We start from the raw sequence: 21,175 nt of genomic DNA on the forward strand, positions 1-21,175 counted from the left end.
ACTGTTTGGTGGGTGACTGAAAAGACGTATTTGAGAAAGACAAAAAAACGTTTATACTCAGCAAAAGTTCGCGCAGGAGGTACAGGTCTACCCTTTCCATTTTGCTTGGCCCTTGGGTGTCAGTGGGTGCCGTTTGTATTTACTACAGTAGTATTTGTGCCTGCACACGCGCCCACGCGTGCCCTCGAGGCGCTTGCTGTCCCCGCAGCCAGGGGAGCTCAAGAAGTGTCCTGGGAGGCTGGCCGATCTGATGACTTTCAATGGGACTTTGATTGACTTCCCAGAGAGCACCTGTGCGGGGGCAGAGGACAGCCCGGGGCAGAGCCTCAGGGAAAGGGCTGAGAGGGACAAGGATGGAGGGCAGCCTGGGGACACCAGGAGCACCCATCTGGGAGACAGCCCTGTAAGGAGGAGGGGCGATTTGGCCATTGGGATTTTTAAACCAGGAAGTCCTCGGAGAACTCGGCTAGACCCTGTCAGCGTGGTGGTTTAGGCAGAAGCCACATGCCTGGCCTCGTTGCCCCTCTCTGTCCCTGGCTCACCTCCTCTGTTCCCAGCTCCTCGGATCCTTTCCTTCGTTGGCACAGCTAAGTCTCTAAACCCGGCTGGCTTGTCTTCACCACCTCGTCTTCCCTGTCGGTCCTCCCCCGCCGTTCCCCAGCCCACACCCTGGAAACAACTTCTTCCTATCATAACTTAAATGCAATTATTTGGTCCTCATTTTCAAAAGCAAGTTCATATTGGTTTTTTTTCTATAAAATACCATTTTTGTTTTTTTAAATGTTTACTTATTTTTGAGAGAGACAGAGCACAAGCAGGGGAGGGGCAGAAAGAGAGGGAGACACAGAATCCGAAGCAGGCTCCAGGCTCTGAGCTGTCAGCACAGAGCCCGACGCGGGGCTCGAACCCACAAACCGCGAGATCAGGACCTGAGCCGAAGTCGGAGGCTTAACCGACTGGGCCACCCAGGCGCCCCAGCGAGGAATAATGTTTTAGCAGCAGCATTCTCTTTGTGTTTTACCTGGCAATCCTGTTCTCAAGGTCTCTCTCTCTCCTACTTCTTTGGCTTCCTCTTCCCAAGCTGCACAGAGTAGGCAGAGCCAATTGGATAAATGTGTTTGTGCATTTTTTTTTTATTGTGGTCAAATATACGAATCATAAAATTTTTGCCATTAGAAATTTTTTTTAATGCTTATTTATTTTTGAAAGACAGAGAGCATGCATGTGAGCGAGGCGGGGAGGGGAGAGAGAGAGGGAGACCGAGGATCCGAAGCAGGCTCCGCACTGTCAGCACAGAGCCCGACGCGGGGCTCAAACTCATGAACCGCGTGATCATGACCTGAGCCGAAGTTGGAGGCTTAACCGACTGAGCCACCCAGGCGCCCGCCTTCTGAATCCTTTTTAAGTGTGCAGTCCGTGCCTGACGTACGTTCACGCTATTATGCGACTGTTCCCGGCGTCCATCTCCAGAACCTTCTCATCTTCTCACGCTGAAAGTGCCCACCCATTGAACACTAACCCCTCACTGCCTTCTCTCCCCAGCCCCTGGCAACCACCTTCCGATTCTCTGCCTCGGTGAAGTTGACCGCTCGAGGTATCTCACCAATAGGATGATTGTGCATCCCCGCTTAGCTCCTTTAGTGCATTCCCACCACATTTGTAAAATCTGCCGCACCCCCCCCCCCCCCCCCCGCCACCGGCTCCTTCGTAACTTAGTGCCTCTCCCAAGCCCACTCCTGGAACCCACCCCTTCTGCACCGTGCCTTACCCCACCTCCCGCTCAAGGACACCTTCCCCAAGCATCCCGCCTAAAACGATTCCACCCCAAGCCCCCACTCACTCCATTCTTCTCTGTCTTGGCCTCCTGTTCCTTTCTTTCATAACATTTACTGCAGTTTGAACATTTTGGTAAATTCTTGTCTACCTTTTATCCCCGGCTCTCAGCACAATGCCATGTAAATAGGGTGTGCTCGATAATATTTGTTGAATGACTATGCTGACCAAAGTGGGGACTGTCTATAGTCAGTTTAAAACAATAAATTTCGGGGGCACCTGGGTGGCTCAGTCCATTAAGCAGCTGACTTAGGCTTGGGTCACAATCTCACAGCTCATGAGTTCCAGCCCCGTGTCAGGCTCTGTGCTGACAGCTCGGAGCCTGAAGCCTGCTTCGGATTCCCTGTCTCCCTCTCGCTCTCTGCCCCTTCCCTGCTCACGCGTTCTCTCCCTCCCTTTCTCTCTCTCAAAAATAAACATTAAAAAATTTTAAACAATAAATTCTTTGTTCTCTGCTTCATGCAGCTCTGAAAGAATGTTTAGAAGAATGTGTCTTTTAATGTGTGCTGGGTCACTATTCAGGTGTATTTAGCCATAAAGTATTTTCCTGATACATTTATTCTTCCTCTTCCTCCAAGTGTGTTTACTTTCCTGCACAAAACTGACTTTGTTGAACTAAACACAAGGGAGAGAAGAAGGAGGAAGTAGATACAAGTATCTGGGCCTTTATGCAAAGACAAAGAGCTGCTTTGTTTCTCGTTCTCTGTGGAATCAAGAACACCAGGAGGAAGGAGAAATTATAAGTGAAACGTTTAGCGCCGAAGCCAGTGGTGGATGCATTGAATTTGGGGAGAGGGGAATGCAAGCAAGTGTTTCCTCCCACTGTGTCATTCAGATCCTTGCGTGGCCTTTTTCTGATTCTGGGAGAGCCCTGTAGCCTCACCTGCACCAGTTGGCAGGGGCAAGGGACGCTGGAATTCAAGTGGCCGTGTGGCTGGCTGATTCTTCTTCGAATGTCAGGGTTTCCGGGGCGCCTGGATGGCTCAGTCAGTTAAGCGTCAGACTCTTGGTTTCAGCTCAGGTCACAGCCTCCTGGTTTGTGAGTTCAAGCCCGGCATCAGGCCCCATGCTGACAGTGCAGAGCCTGCTTGGGATTCTCTCTCTCCCTCTCTCTCTCTGCCCCTCCCCTGCTCATGCTCTCTGTCTCTCAAAAATAAGCCAACTTAAAAATGGGGCACCCGGGTGGCTAAGTGGGTTAATAAACATCTGACTTCTGCTCAGGTCGTGATCTCACAGTCCGTGAGTTCGAGCCCTGGGTTGGGCTCTGTGCTGACAGCTCGGAGCCTGGAGCCTGCTTCGGATTCTGTGTCTCCCTCTCTCTCTGCCCCTCCCCCATTCTCTCTCTCTCTCTCTCTCTCTCTCTCTCTCTTTCTCAAAAATAAATTAAATTTTTTTTTTTAATGTCAGGATTTCCAGGTCTTGTTAATTATTTTATCCACATTTCCTCTCATGTAGAACATAATTGGGCAACACACGAGGTTACAGAACTGACTGCGAAGATGATATTCCTACCTTTTACCCACAGAAGATCCATAGCTTCCTTCTCCCTGACCGGCCCCCCCCCCCCCCCCGCCCCCAGGACCTCCAGCTTTGAGGTCCACTGCCCTCCGTGTAGTCGTCCCCAGATCCCTGGACGCTTGTCACTGCCACACTTCGGCTCGGGTTCACACTTTCTCCCTCCGGCCCCAGGAGACCCTGCCCTTGTTCGTAGGGACCCACGCAGGTAGACCTTCAGACTCAGGCCTCCCTGCCTCTTGAGTTTTCCTCTTCTAGGACTCTGTCCTCTCTTCTCCACTGCCCCACATTCCCTGGGGATGACCCATGTCTCCACCCCTGCGCAAGTCCCATCCGGCCCTCCGGCCCCCGTGTGCCTGGCCCACTCCCGCCTCCAACAATTGTACCCCTTCCCGCCACTTCCCGCCCATGGAACCCGCTGCCTGTTGCCACGCCTCCCTCGCCCCCACCTCGTGTGTCTCTTCTGTCCCCACCAGGCCTCTGCAAGACTCCCTTGTGCCTCTCCGTTTGTCACACGTGCCTTAAGTCCAACTCTTTACTCGTTTTGCCCTCCCCCTGCTGCCACCGGCACAGATGTGACACACTGGCTCTTGGCACTTTTTTCTTTTTTTAATTTTTAATTTACATCCAAGTAAGTCAACACGGTGGCTCTTCCCACTTGGAATTCAAGGCCGGTACGGAGGTGCCTAGAACTTCTCCTCACGCTCCCAGACAGCTGACTCTCACCTTCTCCTCTGCCCCCCGAACCTAACTCCTCCTTCCCCTTCTCTCTCTCGGTGGATTTCCTTGCTCTTTCGCCATCGCAGAAACTCCCCCATTCTACTCCATCCCTCCTGCATCATTCACCAGGTCCCATCCCCTCTTGCTTTTTCAAGACATTGTTCTAGAAATTCTGCCTTGGCGTTTTCCCCTCATTTCTCTGCCATTCTCAAAGGAATTAGAATAAAGGTCTCCCTTTCTTCCATGTCTCTCTCCAGCTACCCCCACCTCCATGTTTCTCCTCTCTTGTTTTGTAAGATCAAAAGCCCTGGAAGGACCAGCCTCATTTTTCCCAGCTCCTTTCCTCTTGCTCTCGAACTCGGCACCATTCGACCAAACAGGTCCTGGCAAGCCTTGGATGGTCCCCACCACACTGAGTCCAAGGGCATCCCTCTGCCCCTTCTCTGGTGGCCCAGCAGCAGTGGTTGGAGCAGCCGGTCCCTCTCTGCTCCCAGACATGCTGGGATGCCATTCTCACTGGCCATTTCTTTCTCATCTCCCAAAATGTAAACATCGGAGGGGCCCAGAGCTCGGTCCTTGGACCTCCTCTTTCTTTCCCCATATTGACCTCCCAAGTGGTCCCATTGAAAGTGTTGTATTCCTTTCCTAGAGGTGCCATAACAAATCCCTACCCCCTGGGTGGCCTAAAACAACAGGGATTTATTCTCTCACAGTTCCGGGGGCCGGGAGTCCTGCCAAAGATGTGGGCCTGGCTGTGTCCCCTCTGAAGGCTCTAGGGGAGAACACTTCCTTGCCTGTCCCACCTCCTGGTGCTCCCTAGCTTGTGGCCACAGTGCTCCACTCTGTCTCCTTCTTCACAGGCCTTCTCCTCCGCATGTGTGTCTCAAATGCCCTCTGCCACCCCCTCATAAAGACACTGGTCGTTGGATTTGGGATCTGCCCTAAATCCAGGATATGCCTCCCTAGCGAGATCCTCAACTAATTAAAACTGCAAGGACTCCATTTCCAAATAAGTCACATCCCGAGGGTCCAGGTGGTCATGTCTCTGAGGGGGGACGCCATCCGACCCAGCACAGCTGTCTGTACTGTGACCCCTCTGAAGTGTATGTCCCTAGCTTGATCTGCCTCCCTGAGCTAACGGCTTACTCAGCATCTCCCCGTGGATGTGCATCGGGTATGTCAAGCTCAACCATTCCCGAACTGAGCTCCTGTCCTTCCCCCTCCAGAGCCTGCCCACCCACCCATAGCTTCCTCCCCTTCGGGTGGTGGGATCTCCATCCTTCTGGTGGTCAGGCCCCAACCCCCGAAGTCGTTATTGACCCTCCTTCTCTTACACCGCGTGTCCAGTCCTTCCGCAAATCGGGTGATTCTGCCTCTAAAACAGACTCCCGTTCCTCGCTCCCCCGCCGCCGTCACTCTAACCCAAGTCCACCGCTCTCTCTCAAACCAAATAACTCAGTAGCTGCCTAATTAGGCTTGTGCTTTAGGGTTTGCTTCCCTCAGCGCTTGTTTGTAACACTGCTGCTTTGGAAACCTGAATCAGACCAACGTCCTCCTCCCCTTGGCCTCTAGTTACGCTTTGCCTCACTCAGAATAAGAGCAAAAGGCCCCAGAGTGGCTGTTTATCTGCCTGCAGTGCTAGTCTTGTTGTGGATTATCTTTGAGAAGTTTCATCTTTTCCTAACTGTTTGATTCTTTTATTTGTATGGAAGTCAGGGTATGTTACAGGGTTTCATGCACTTGCCTCATCACAAGACTCCCCTTGAGCCCTTGTTTAAAATCTGTAGATTTTTGGGTCCTTCTCTTGGACATCAGTAATTAAGGAGCAGAGCTCAGCACGATCAGCAGGTGTCTTGGGGGCTCTGATGAGTTCTAGAAAGCACTGCCACGGAGAATTTGCTGAGCTGAGTGATCATTTTTCTAGGTCTTACACCTTCTAAAGTACAGTTGCCCCTTGGACAACACAGGAGTTAGGGGCCCTGACCCCACACGCACTTGAAAATCTGTATATAACTTTTGACTCCCCCCTGGAGGTAACTACTGTATGGAAGACTTACTGATAACATAAAGTCAATTAACACGTATTTTGTATATTACACATATTACACACTGTATGAGAGTAAAATAAGCTAAAGAGAAACGAGTTATTAAAATCATAAGGAGCGGGGCGCCTGGGTGGCCCGGTCGGTTGAGCGTCTGACGTCGGCTCAGGGCACGATCTCAGGGTTGGTGGGTTCGAGCCCCGCGTCGGGCTCTGTGCTCATGGCTCAGAGCCTGGAGCCTGCTTCGGATTCTGTGTCTCCCTCTCTCTCTGCCCCTCCCCCACTCACACCCTGTCTCAAAAATAAACATTAAAAAAATTTAAGAATCATAAGAATACATTGACAGTAGTATATTGTATTTATTGGCAAAAAAAAAAAAAAAAAAAAAAAAAACCACGTAAAAGTGACCCATGCAGTCTGAGTCTGTGTTCAAGGGTCAAGTGCACTGTTTCTTTTCCTCGTTGTGAAGCTGTGGCCAACAGGGAGGACTTTATTTCTCTTCCCATTTTACGTTTGTGAAGACCAGTAACTATTTTCTCCAGTCGTGAGGCACAGAAGAATTCCCCCCGGTGAACCAAATACTTGACAGCTTTCTCCTAAGATTCCGCCTTTCCGGCTCCCCCCTCCTCCCATATCCTTATGAAAAGGAAAAGGGACAGGAGCCATCGCAGAGAGCAGACCTTCACCAGCTCCGTTAATAAACACAGGCCACTTTGGAAGCTTATTTCAAAAGGGTTGAAATGTAGCAACGTGGATGGAACTGGAGAGTGTGATGCTAAGTGAAATAAGCCATACAGAGAAAGACAGATACCATATGGTTTCACTCTTATGTGGACCCTGAGAAACTTAACAGAAACCCATGGAGGAGGGGAAGGAAAAAAAAAAAGAGGTTAGAGTGGGAGAGAGCCAAAGCATAAGAGACTCTTGAAAACTGAGAACAAACTGAGGGTTGATGGGGGGTGGGAGGGAGGGGAGGGCGGGTGATGGGCATTGAGGAGGGCACCTGTTGGGATGAGCACTGGGTGTTGCATGGAAACCAATTTGACAATAAATTTCGTATATTGAAAAAAGAATAAAAATAATAAAAATAAAAAAGAAATAAAAAAAGAAATGTAAATACAGTGATTACAGCGCCTCTGTCTCAGGTATATTTGGAGTTTATCAGATCTCATCACAGGCTGCTTTCAGTTGGTCCCAGGAAAGAGAAGTCAGGGATTAGTTCCGGAGCCACAGCCCAGGCTTTGCCAACCCAGCCAAACTCCAGTTCTTTAAAGTGCGTCGTTGGGGCGCCTGGGTGGCGCAGTCGGTTAAGCGTCCGACTTCAGCTCAGGTCACGATCTTGCGGTCCGTGAGTTCGAGCCCCGCGTCGGGCTCTGGGCTGATGGCTCAGAGCCTGGAGCCTGTTTCCGATTCTGTGTCTCCCTCTCTGTCTGCCCCTCCCCCGTTCATGCTCTCTCTCTGTCCCAAAAATAAATAAACGTTGAAAAAAAAAAAAATTAAAGTGCATCGTTGGACTTGAAACACAGCACGCGCGCCTCCGTGTTTTCTTCCGTGCTTAGCCGTCCCACAACAGGGGACGTCTGTTTGCCGACGTGCGCTTTTCTGTCTGCCCCGTTTGGAAGTAAACCCCACGGGGCAGGGACGCTGTTTCGTTGCCACCCGCCCAGAACAGGACCGGGCTCCTAGCGGGCAGACTAGCCTGTGTGTAATTGGGAAAGCCCGCCTCAGAATGACAGTGATCTCCATTCTTGTAGTGGACGAAGAGTGTCCTCTGGGGGTGGCATCCTCGTGAAGCTACAAGTGACCGGACCCCCCCCCCCAGTACGTTCCTAGCTGCTTTCTGTTAACTTGGGGCATACCCACGTATTGATATGATTGTCTAAATGTGAATACGTACCTAGTGAGTAATCCTAGAAGTCTTTCAAAGCGGACGTAGCACAAAACAGGTATTCATGCTCTGGGAAATTCTTGGAAAATGTGATCCATATCAGATCTTTCTTTCTTTTTTTTTTTTTTTTTAAAGAGGGGTTGTTTTGCTTAGTAGAAGTCAGTGCAGGGGCCCCTGGGCGGCTCAGTCGGTTAAGCTTTCGGCTCTTGATTTCGGCTCAGGTCATGATCTCACGGTTCATGAGTTTGAGCCCCACGTCAGGGTCTGTGCTGACAGCTTGGAGTCTGCTTGGGATTCTCTCTCTCTCTTCCTCCCCTGTTCTCTCTGTCTCAAAATAAATAATCATTAAGAAAAAAGTCAGGGGGCGCCTGGGTGGCGCAGTCGGTTAAGCGTCCGACTTCAGCCAGGTCACGATCTCGCGGTCCGTGAGTTCGAGCCCCGCGTCGGGCTCTGGGCGGATGGCTCAGAGCCTGGAGCCTGTTTCCCATTCTGTGTCTCCCTCTCTCTCTGCCCCTCCCCCGTTCATGCTCTGTCTCTCTCTGTCCCAAAAATAAATAAGAACGTTGAAAAAAAAAAAAATTAAAAAATAAAAAAAAAAGAAAAAAGTCAGTGCACGTTTCTGATAGAAATATTGAAAACAAATGAAAACATAGCATTCAGATGACATTTTCCTGTTATAAGCTTTTTCGTGTGTTCTTATGCTACATTTCAATTTTATTTGTTTAATGATATTTTTTTAAGCATTGCATTGATAATGGGTTTAAAAAGAAAAAAAGTCAAAGTAAAGTATACTCTAGCTTAGAAACTAAAAACCTTATACCCCGATTCCTCGGTCCCAATTTTAGCAATTCTAATGCATCATTCCAGTTACCAGCATTGGTTATGGTCATTCTTCCCGGTCCCCACAGAAATGCATGATATGTACAATATGCTGCAACTCCGTAGCTTGATGTATCTTGGCTATTTTTGTATCAGTGTAGAATGATCCCCCTCATTCTTTGTTTAAGCTTATTTATTCCGAGAGAGAGCGTGAGTAGGGGAGGGGCAGAAAGAGAGGGAGAGGGAGAATCCCAAGCAGGCTGTCAGCACAGAACCCACCTTCTAATCCTCTCTCTCTCCCTCTCTCTCCCTCCCTCCCTCTCTCTCCCTCCCTCTCTCTCTCTCTCTCTCAAAAATAAATAAAACAGGGGCGCCTGGGTGGCGCAGTCGGTTAAGCGTCCGACTTCAGCCAGGTCACGATCTCGCGGTCCGGGAGTTCGAGCCCCGCGTCGGGCTCTGGGCTGATGGCTCGGAGCCTGGAGCCTGTTTCCGATTCTGTGTCTCCCTCTCTCTCTTCCCCTCCCCCGTTCATGCTCTGTCTCTCTCTGTCCCAAAAATAAATAAGAACGTTGAAAAAAAAAATTTAAAAAATAAAAAAAAAAGAAAACAGTCAGTGCACGTTTCTGATAGAAATATTGAAAACAAATGAAAACATAGCATTCAGATGACATTTTCCTGTTATAAGCTTTTTCGTGTGTTCTTATGCTACATTTCAATTTTATTTGTTTAATGATATTTTTTTAAGCATTGCATTGATAATGGGTTTAAAAAGAAGAAAAGTCAAAGTAAAGTATACTCTAGCTTAGAAACTAAAAACCTTATACCCCGATTCCTCGGTCCCAATTTTAGCAATTCTAATGCATCATTCCAGTTACCAGCATTGGTTATGGTCATTCTTCCCGGTCCCCACAGAAATGCATGATATGTACAATATGCTGCAACTCTGTAGCTTGATGTATCTTGGCTATTTTTGTATCAGTGTAGAATGATCCCCCTCATTCTTTGTTTAAGCTTATTTATTCCGAGAGAGAGCGTGAGTAGGGGAGGGGCAGAAAGAGAGGGAGAGGGAGAATCCCAAGCAGGCTGTCAGCACAGAACCCACCTTCTAATCCTCTCTCTCTCCCTCTCTCTCCCTCCCTCCCTCTCTCTCCCTCCCTCTCTCTCTCTCTCAAAAATAAATAAAACATTTAAAAAAATGAAATTAATTGTAGGTTGTAGATCTACCAAAAGTGTGTGTACATTTAAAATTTTGATAGTTACTCCTGAAAGTCCTTCCGAAAAATGAGAGTATCTTTTGTCTCATCTCCTTGCCCAAACTTGGTATTGTTAGTATTCTCCAATCCAGTCGGATAGATCAGATTTAGCATTCATTATTGTAATTTATGTTTATTTAACATAGATGAGGTCAAGCACCTTTTTCCATATTTATTCTTTGCAGTATATTTTTCTGGGAACTCTTTAAACCTTCTGCTCATTTTTTCTATTAGCTCCTCACCATCCATTTTAATTATTTCTAATTATGCATTAGATTTGTACTGTAAATTCTGTGCTGTTTTGTATGTATTGGACTGAATATTTTTCAATATTTTTCCAATATATTTTCCAATAATTTTTCCTTTTATTAAAAATAAATATCACGTTATAAACATGTATGTGCTGGGGCGCCTGGGTGGCTCAGTCGGTTGAGTGTTCGACTTCAGCTCAGGTCACGATCTCATGGTCAGTGAGTTCGAGCCCCGCATCGGGCTCTGGGCTGACGTCTCAGAGCCTGGAGCCTGCTTCGGATTCTGTGTCCTCTCTCTCTGCCCCTTCCCGGCTTGCACTCTGTCTCTCTCTCTCTCTCTCTCTCAAAACTAAATAAACATTAAAAAAAAAAAATCTAAATACTAGTTACCGTAGAGTGTAATATTGGCTTCAGGAGTAGAATTTATTGATTCCTCACTTACACGTAAGACCCAGTGGCAATGAATAGAGTGAATTGTTTCTCAGTTTGAGGTGTCGGGGCGGGGGGACCGTCTGGGTTGGTTCACATCCCACCTCAGAGGAAATCGGTATTCGAGCTCAGAAACAAGACCCATCGGGTTCTTTTCTCACTTCCTCCCACTGCGGCGGGATAAGTTGTGAACCATTTGCTTCCTTCTCAAAATCTGCTTGCTTTTCAAAGCGATAAGCAGGAGCGGGGCTCATTAGCCACAGATCAGGGGGTAGCTCGTTTACGGCACAGTAGTACCGACGAAACTGATGATGACGGAAGAGGGGACGGTAAGCAAAGGAGCTTTCTGATCCCCAGTGTCATTGATTCACCGCCTTGTCCTGAGTGTGCAGAACTGGCCAGTCTCTTTCGTGGGGGGGTGGGGGGCGTCGTTGGCGGACCATCCCTTTACCCTCTGGGGCAGCTGGTGGGAGGGAGCTCGCTGCCCACCCCCAGCGGAGGCAGCATCTTCAAGTTTAGCCTCTGCCAAGGCCGCTTGCGTCCAGTCGGCCAAAGCCGAGAGCCGCGAGCCGGTGTGCCGGGGACCACACTCCGCCCTGTGCCGCAGCTTCCTGCCACTGTCCCTGGGCTCCACGGAATCCGCTCCGCTGTCTGTCATGTCACCGTTAGGAGCCACATCTGGATTTTGGTCTTTTCTGTTATTAACAGCAGCAGCAGGAGGAGGAGCGTAGCGGTGACGAGAGTCGTCATCTTGCGCCGAACGTCCTTCCGTTCTCTTCTCAATCTCCTCTGGACTTTACCAGGTTGTTACTGATATTAGCCCCACTTTGCCAAGTGGGAAACCGGAGGCTTTGAGGAGAATCCCAGCCCCATCTTGTCTAAACTCCGGCTGAGTCCTTCTAAAGTTTAGGACGCAGAGTCGCAACGGTCCCAACTGTGTCCCGAGGCAGCGTCGGTAATCTCTTTCCCGCCAGGCCCTAGGTGGGTGTCGCAGTCACCGCCAGGGTTTATGATGGAGGAGCTGCCCCAGGCGGAAGAAGTGATCGGGTAGGAGCTTTCCCTGCTTCCCAGTTTGGTTCGGTCCCGCCTGGTGTGCCACCGGGAAGCTGCACCTTGATCAAGCTGCACCCACAGGCGGGTGGGTGACGAGTGCTGTGCTGGGCTCTCTGCGGCAGAAAGCCTTTGCTGGGCTCCGGTCCTGCTTCCCGACGGTGCGAGGCTTCCAGTATAGCTGTGGGGGAGGGGCGCGCGTGAAATAAACAGAACAGAAAATCTACCATTTTTAAGCTCAGTGGCAGGGCCGTGCAATCATTACCACCGTCCATCTCCAGAACTTTTTTCACCTTGCAAAAATTTAAAAAAAAAAAAAATTTTTTTTTTAGATTTATTTATTTTTGATAGAGACAGAGCACAAGTGGGGGAGGGGCAGAGAGAGAAGGAGACGCAGCATCCGAAGCAGGCTCCAGGCTCTGAGCCGGCAGCCCAGAACCCGACACGGGGCTCGAACTCACAAACTGCGAGATCATGACCTGAGCTGAAATCGGTCACTTCACCGACTGAGCCACCCAGGCGCCCCTCACCTTGCAAAAATAAAACACTATACCCATCAAACAACTCCCCGTTCTCCCTCTCACTGGCCTCTTGCCACCACCATTTTCCTTTGTGTCTACGAATTTGACTACGTTAAGTCTGTGACATGAGTGGAACCATACAGCATTTGCCCTTTCGTGCCTGGCTTAGTTCACTTCACATAATGTCCTCGAGGCTCATCCATGTTGTAGCAGGTGTCAAAATTTCACTCCTCTTTAAGGCTAAATATTCCGTCGTATGTATGGATCACATTCTGCTTATCCATTCACTCATCAGTGGACTCTTAGGTTGCTTCCACCATTTGACTGTTGTGAATAATGCCGCTGTGAATAGGGGTGTACAAATATCCGTCAGATATTGTATAAATATCTGCTTTTAATTTGGGGCGTGTGTACCCAGAAGCAGAATCGATGGATCCCAGGATAATTCCATGTTTGTGTGGTAATGTTTTTAGGAATACCCGTTCTGTCTTCCTTATATGGTTGTAGCATTCTGCATTCCCACCAGCAGTGCACAAGGGTTCCAGATTTCTCCATATCCTCACCAACACTTGTTACTTTCTGTTGTTTTTCTTTGGTGTCTTTTTGTTGGTCTTTACAATAGCCATCCTGATGGGCGTGAAGCAGTCTAATTAAAGTTCTGTCAAGAAAACCTCTGTGGGAATTAGTTGACAGATTTGTCTTCCTTTTTCGCTAAAGAAGGTGAATCTCCTTCATGGAAACTTGCTGATTTGAGTATGATCATTCAACGAAACTGTCTCCATGGAAAGTTTGATGTCGGTTTGATTGCTTGCTGTCGGTTTGATTAAATTTTGACCGGTCACAGGAAACTTACGAGCCCCAAGTTCGCATATGCCAAACTGCCCTCATCTGAGAGCTCTGACGGTAGTCGGACAGTCTGCAAACTTTAACTTGGCCACTTTTTAAGTTATCTAGTTTTGGGTTTTTTTCCCTCTCTCTCTCTCTTTTCCCTCCTTTTACCTGCTTGTGAGCATTCCACGACGTGTACCTCTTGGTAAAGGAAGATGCCAGTCTGGATGAAGGGTTCAGAGCGCAGGTGGTGGGACCAGCCAGACTTGGATTAAAACCCAAGTTTATCCAGGAAAAAATGACCTTCTCCAAGACTCCGCTTCCTCATCCTTACCACGAATATCGCCTGCCTCGTGGGATTGTTTTAAGGAGTATAAATGCTTCGCCAGATGCCTGGGCAGAGTAAGCAGCGTGTAGCTATAATCGTCACCGTCCCCACCATCATTATCAAAGGAAAAGACTTCACTGTTTCTTAGCAGTTTCGCTTGAAAGGGAAGAATAAAGAAGAACGTTATAATAACCAAATAAAGCTAAAACAAAATTTCTAGGAAGTTTTGACCCAAAACCCAGCGGGGGGTGAGCTCCGTGCTCCCTCCATCCAAACTACACATTAAAGACTGTAGGAATCCAGTATAGGAAGATCAATGAATATTTATAGAGAAGTTTTCTGTAAAACCATCGAGTGCTGTAAGACACGTGCTGCCATATTTGGACTACAGAGGGGATGTGTTCTCACTTAAGCTTTCTGTTTGAAAGCTCCCTGTTGTCTTTATGTCATTAAATGGTCTTTAGGTGAGTTGGGATGGACTCTAGAGGCTTCCTGTTACAAGGACCCTTCACACAGACCCTAGGTTTTACTCAGTTCCTCATTTGTTCCATTCCAGCTTATTAATACTATCCCCATCATTATTTCACGAGCCCCCTAGGGCATTTGAAAGTAATTAGTGATCGGAATCCTCTTTTTCCCAAGTGTAGGAAGGAAATGCCTATCTAAAGAATGAAGTTACCGATGCCTAATAGGACAGGTAAAGCATAAGGAAACCAGATTTTTTTATTCTCTCCTGCCTTTTGGCACTTTGCTTGTTTAATTTCTCTCGTTGCTGGTCTAGATGACAAATGTTTTCCAACCAGCCAATTCTGAGACAGGTTGTATTTTCAGTTCCAGTTTCTCATTTAGGCTGGAACTTCCTGGGGCAGATTTTAGCTTTGCTTGAGAGATCACGGCCGAGTCCCTCAATTAGGCTCCTTCCATTCCTTTGTTCCCTCCGTCATCCGATTCAAATGCAGGCTTCTTCCTCATTAAAATAAAAAATGACTCACTAAGCCAGATAGCTTGTTCCTTGCCAATTTCTCAGGAAAGTGATAGTAATTAGGACGAACAGAACACCGGAGCAAGACTTCCAGAGCAAGGCCAGCCACACGAGCCTTTTGTTATCTGTCCAAAGCATCACTCCGATTCTCTGGTGAAAGCAGCCCAGTGTGTGTGCCCAGCAGACCATCCACAGAGCACAGGCCTGGGAAGGCTACTGAAGGCTCAGAGCCTGTGAACCGGAGGGAGCCTACTGGAAGGCGGGCGGGGGAGAGGGGGGCGTGGGTCCTGTGTGGGACGCTGGGATGCTGGTTGCTGATGGGGCTTCTAAGAAAAACAGGAAAAGATGCGTGACCTCTGTGGTCAGTTGCTAGCAAGGAAGGTCACTTGCAAGGTTTATTTGAGCTCTGCTTTGGTATGTAAGAACATAATTGAGATTTTTTTTTCCCCCTCCAGAGTTGTAGTCCACATGAGATAAGCCTCTGATACTGACCCAAAGCCTGTAGTCATTAGGTATTTTCTGCCCCAAGCGGAGCTGTACTGAGAGCCGCGAGTCGGTCACTGGCAACTCGCGTCTCCATAAATGTATCTGATGATGGAAGCCACGGGTCACTGAAAAGGGCAGGACCCGTGTGGCCTTCCTCAGAGCGGCCCAGGCAGGGGTGTGTGGAGAGGGTCTGCTGAGCTGCCTGCCATGTTTACGCCTCCTTTGGGGAAGAGGAACACACAGACTTTCTCTACCTAAATGTTACTGTTGGAGCAGGAATTTAAAAACGAGTGAACTCAGCTCAAATGCTTCTGAAAAGTTTGGTGTGATTTCCGACCTTGTACCCTGGGGGAAAAGAAATGTATTTGCAAAGTAAATAGGACTCTAGATTTTGTGTTCCGTCCCCACTTTGCATACGTGCGTGTATATGTGTTTGTTTGCAGTAGAAAATGATGGGCAGAGGGAGCAGAGGCTGTTAAGAGTTCTGAACACTCGCCCTGCGCTTGTGTTGTATTTGTGTGTGTACGTGTGTGTGTCTGTAAAATCACATCTGTACACGTGGATGTACCAGAACGTAGACACCCACGGACCGCGACGCCCCGTCGAGTGTGCCCTCGAGGACCCTCTGAGATGCTGGGTGAGGATCGGAAACCCACCCCCCCAATCCAGCTCACCCACCAGCCAACACGGCCGGGTCACCTGCCCTTGGAAGACATGGCGCCTTCTGATTTGTTGTGGGCCAGGGAGGCTACACGGGTTGGGAGGGAGGACACTTTCTATTTCACACCAGCAGCAAAAATAGGCCAGTGTGTTTGGGGTCAGAACATTTGATAACCCCTTCTTTCTCTGGTTGCACACCTATTTTTAGCCCCTTGACTTCCCCCATGTTTGAAAGCTGATTGGCAGACCCCTGATGACCAATGTCTTTTCTTCTAACAGCACATTCAAATGGCCTCTTGGAAAAACTTGCATTGCCTGAGACCTAAAGCCTGCTTATTTAGCACCTGCCCTTTAACTCGGGAAACAGCATGTTTAATGTCGCCCCCGTGCCTAGAACTTTCACCAGGTACTAGATGCCTGGAATTTCACCAGAGCCCATCAGGGCTACTGGCCCAGGCTGGGATCCCAGGGGGTCACTATCTTAGTTAATAATTCCTCACTGCCCTCCCAGGACAGCAGTGAACAACATGCGTGTGCACACACACACACCCCAAAGGCAGAAATGTCACCCTCATATATTTCCACTGAAGGTACAGAAAGAGGAACCAAGAAATGTACGTTTGTCATGCTATTTGAGCTGAAGAGCATGAGAAATGCAAAACACACCCAAACCTAAATCAGTTCGCTTAAAACCAGGAGCACGAAAACATCGCCAACGTTATCTTTTTTACGTGACTGTTCTCATTTTAGATGATGGAGGTGCTTTGTATTTCAAATTTCCCCAGTAGCTTCACACCCAGACTCTCTAATACAGAGTCAGGAATTGGCACACGGACAGAAGAGACCTATTTAATTGCTGCTTTAGCCTCAGCAGGTGGTTTGCGGAATTGAGGTCCTCTCGTGTTTGTACATCCCTGGGCCTGGCCTTGTGAAGCTGCCGTGGTCCAGGATGATGAGAGAATCTCTTCATCTGATTTAAAACATAAAGGTCAAGTCAAGGGTGCCCGGGTGGCTCAGTCGCTTAAGCGCCCAACTCTTGGTTTCGGCTCAGGTCACGATCCCCCAGTTCGTGGGATCGAGCCCCACATCGGGCTCACTGCTGTCCGCTCAGAGCCTGCTTCGGATCCTCTGTCCCCCCTCTCTCTGCCCCTCCCCTACTCATGCATGTTCTCTCTTTCTCTCAAACATAAATAAATATTAAGAAAACCATTTTTAAAGAAATACTAGCATAGGGGTTAAGCTTTCATTTTAACCGCTAAACGTACACAAGGGAAATTAAATTGACTTCCAGACCATCACATTAACCTGTGGTATGATTCTGGGAAAGAAATTTCCTTTCAGCCTCATTAAAGTTCCAAGGGCAAGGATAATGATTGCCTTTTTTTTTTTTTAATAACATATGGGTCATCAAAATCTGTCCCCAAGAGCCAGAGAGGTGTGGATACTTGGTGCCGTGTTCTAGAAGCTCTGTCCACGCCACCAGTGCACATCTGTGTGGGTCATCTGCTTCCTGAGTGCTCTGGCCAACTGCAGTGCAGGCCCAGGTTGAGATTGTAGCCGACTTTGGCTTGCTGGGCTCCCTGACCCGGTTTACGTATAGTTACTGGAATGTTACATAAGGGCCCAGGAACAGAAACGCCTGCCCTGATTTATATTCCCGCAGGGCTCGTAGGTAAACAGGTGAGGAGCAGAGAGCCCTGGGACCACACGCATTCCCCGAGGAGAGCTGGGTAAGGCTTCTTAGAGGCAGTGACATCCCCACTGAGGCCCTCAGAATGAGTTGGATGTGCCCAGCAGAGGCAGCTGGGGAACCAGGATACGGGACAGGAGCTGCTCGTGGTGAGGAGGCAGGAGGGCCGAGCAGGGGCCGGTCACACGAGGCCTCAGTGGCGGGGTTACAGAGTTCAGACATTGGCCTGAGGCTGGCTTTGAGCAGGGAGTGACCCGGCCGGACTCACACAGAGGACTAAAGCGTTTCTGTCGAGGGAGGAGGTCACCTGGGCCCTCACGGAAGTGAGGGCTGGCCAAGCAGGGACCTGACTCCAACTTCACCCGGTAGGGGTTCACGTAGGCTGGGTCTTCCACGCCACCTGCCTAGTCAAAGGCCACACGCACCGCTCTTGCTTGTAAAAAGCTCTGAGAAGAGGCTTGGTGAAGGAAGGTTCCAGGACATAGAAGTGAAAGCAGAAAAGGTACAGGGTGTGGCTTCGGCCCTGGAGGTGTTTACTGGCTGGCAGGCCTGACATGATAAACACATTAAACAGCGTAAAAATAAAGACCGAGCTCTAATCGGTACCAGCACGTGGTTTTGTACAAGGTGACCCTTGACGGTGGGCAGAGAGTGACGAGAACTCATCGCAGAGGGGTTGAGGGAAGGGGAGGAAAGGCATTCCAGGAGAGGGTCCAGGAGAAGCACAGCCGGTAACAAGGAACAACACCTTGGCAAAGCGGCTTGGCCTTGCTGAAAGGGGGTTTGAACCGAGTGGATGAGGGGTGAAAGTCAGGCCCTCCGAGCTGAGACTCTTGGATTTCAAGATAGAATCCAGAAGAATACATTCATTCCTATGTGACGCGATCCTAATTAGAACTTCCTCTCTAACTGCTCACCAGATACAGCTCCCTCCTTCCCTCCCTCCCTCCTTCCTTCCTTCCTTCTGTCCATCCTTGATTCCTTCCTTCCTTCCTTCCTTCCTTCCTTCCTTCCTTCCTTCTGTCCATCCTTGATTCCTTCCTCCCTTCCTTCCTCCCTCCCTCCCTTCCCTCCTTCCTTCCCTCCTTCCTTCCCTCCTTCCTTCCTTCCTTCCTTCCTTGATTCCTTCCTTCTGTCCATCCTTGATTCCTTCCTTCCTTCCTTCCTTCCTTGATTCCTTCCTTCCTTCCTTCCTTCCTTCCTTCCTTCCCTCCTTCCTTCCTTCCTTCCCTCCTTCCTTCCTTCCTTCCTTCCTTCCTTCCTTCCCTCCTTCCTTCCCTCCTTCCTTCCCTCCTTCCTTCCTTCCTTCCCTCCTTCCTTCCCTCCTTCCTTCCAGATCCTTATCTTTATAATTTGGTAATGTTTTTCCCTAAACATCTCATTTGGATTTCCTTAAAAACCGAGTTCCGCGAGTAGTAGTTTCACCTCCCTGGCTTTACTACAGTTTTGTTTAAATCTTTGCTTCTTTCCTGCTAGCGTGCCTTGTTGTCAGGGTGAAGCTCTGTGGTCATCGACAGTGCGGGGAGAGCTTGGAGAACCGGCCCTGTGGGCTGCTGATGAACCTGACAGCAAGGATCTTGCTGACCAAGGACATCCTGTTCTTAATACCCTGATAATTTCCTTGTGGAGCATGGCCCTTTCTCCAGCTCTGTTTTCTCATTTGAAGCACGGGGATCATGACATCCGTGTAGCTCCGTGCAAGAATTTAGTGGGAGTCTTAAAAAAGATTCCCCACACATTAGGAAACGTCAACACACGTAGCTATGACCAAAACCCGGTTGAGATGTGATCACTGTTGATGGGGTTTTGGGGTGATGGCGGGGTTTGGAGCTGATGGCCAAGAAAGAATTCTTGAAGACACCTTTGGTGCAAAAAGGTGATTTTATTAAAGCGTGAGGACAGGACCTCAACCCTGGGGTTGCGTGGAATGACTGCTTATATACTGTGGGGTTGGGGGAGGTAAAGTCAAGGCTTCTCAAAGTGATTTCCATATGCTAAAGAGGATTGACAGGTGACTGGAGGCGTAGCTGTTGTCAGCTAAGGTTGTTTCTCCATTTAGCAAAGCATAATCATTTCCTGGAGATTAGGCTGTTGATGAGATATCTATGAACTGATGGAGACGTGATCAGTTTAACCATTTGTTTTCTGTCCTTTCCTTTGTTCTTGGGCAGCCAGGAGTGCCTGAGGAATATCACACGCGTCCCACCGGAGTGTGTGTGTGTGGGGGGGGGGGGGTGGTCGGGTGGAGGGGTTGTGCTAGCTTGTGCTTGGCCCTCAGCTTGCCTTATGGCCCTTTTCAACTATCATTGGAGATTTGGGGCGGGGGCAGCTCTTTTAGAAAGGACTCAAAATAGCAGTTGTAATTTATCCACTGTATTTATTTGTTTGTTTATTTGAGAGACAAAGACAGAGAGTGAGCAGGGGAGGGGCAGAGAGAGAGACAGAGAGAATCCCAAGCAGGCTCTGTCCTGTCAGCACAGAGCCCAACGCAGTGAGATCATGGCCTGAGTCGAAACCAGGAGTCGGACTCTTAACTGACTGAGCCTCTCAGGCGCCCGCCTACCCACTGTTTTCAAATTTTTGAAAGCTCAGAATAATAGACGGGAAAGGATTTCAGGAACTTGTAAGTCTTTTTGGTTTTCCTGATGGTCCTCTGTGATAGGTTACCCTCAACGGAAAATGAGAGCCCTTTTCTGTTTGCAGATTGCAGAGGGAATGGCATACATCGAGAGGAAGAACTACATCCACCGAGATCTACGAGCAGCGAACGTTCTGGTCTCTGAGTCACTCATGTGCAAAATTGCGGATTTTGGGCTCGCTCGTGTGATCGAGGACAATGAGTACACAGCAAGGGAAGGTATGTTGTCCTCACCGCTTCAGCTGTCTTGCAGTTTCGTTTTATTTCGTTTCTCTCTCTCTCTCCCTTTCTCTCTCTCTCTTTTTGCTTTTACAAAGCAATTACAATAGTCATCATTTTAAAAAAAAGAACTCCTGGGGCTCCTGGATGGCTCAGTTGGTTAAGCGTCCGACTTTGGCTCAGGTCATGATCTCGCGATCTGTGGGTTCGAGCCCCACGTCGGGCTCTGTGCTGACAGCTCAGAACCTGGAGCTGCTTCGGATTCTCTGTCTCCCGCTCTCTCTGCCCCTCCCCCCACTCGCCCTCTGTGCCTGTCTGTCTGTCTCTCTCTCCCCCTAAAAATGAATAAACCTTAAAAAACAATTTAAAAAGAAGAAAAGAACTCCTTTGGTAAAATGTTCACGATGTACCGTAGTTGCTGTTTGTGGGTCTATTCTAATAATCGTTTTTAAAAAATTACTCTCCTGATTAACTCCACACACTGTGTGTAAAGTTTATAAATGTTGTCATCTGTATTTCAATTAAGCAAAGGAAAACAAAGAGAGACTTGGCAAACAAAGATTAGATTTTGTTGCTAATTGTATGTTAAAGCTTTTTGCCCAAACAAGGAAGCACACTGTTCCTAACTGTGGAGAAAACATTTGTAACGATAATTCTGTATCCTGTATTCTGGCCTTTCCATTGCGAATCAAAACTTGGAAAGTATGGCACACGGAGAAGTAAATGTAATGCTACAAAAATACACCCCTTTTATTTAACCACGTTCCATGTTCTCCTACACATACTAAAACGCACAGAGTAAGCTGGCTCATGGCTCTGTCTGGGGCTGTGCTCGCCTTTCCGTGTTGCTTAAGGTCTGAGGATCCTGAAGGTCTCACTCACGAAAGTTGCGTGCATATCTTTGTAGAGCCAAGCATTCTCTTGACAGTCCCAAAAATTATTAAACGAGGCTTATTTTCCTGGAAACACACGCGTGCCGTTTCTGGAAGACGTCTACTGGATTTATAAAGGCTCATTGAGGGG

General features: G+C 48.6%; 1 protein-coding gene across 2 annotated transcripts in view; it reads left to right on the forward strand.

Moving 5' to 3' along the window:
• Positions 1-21,175, forward strand: part of LYN (LYN proto-oncogene, Src family tyrosine kinase) — a 127,112-nt gene that overhangs the window by 92,240 nt on the left and 13,697 nt on the right. For both annotated transcript variants that reach the window (XM_047073943.1, XM_047073944.1), the window contains exon 11: positions 19,999-20,152. In XM_047073943.1, the coding sequence (XP_046929899.1) occupies positions 19,999-20,152 (154 nt within the window). The remainder of the gene's footprint in view (positions 1-19,998; positions 20,153-21,175) is intronic.

Source organism: Lynx rufus, unplaced genomic scaffold, assembly GCF_022079265.1.
Source record: "Lynx rufus isolate CCGP_SWC_20201006 ecotype Redwood Valley unplaced genomic scaffold, mLynRuf1.p SCAF_12, whole genome shotgun sequence".
NCBI classification, from domain to species: Eukaryota; Metazoa; Chordata; class Mammalia; order Carnivora; family Felidae; genus Lynx; species Lynx rufus.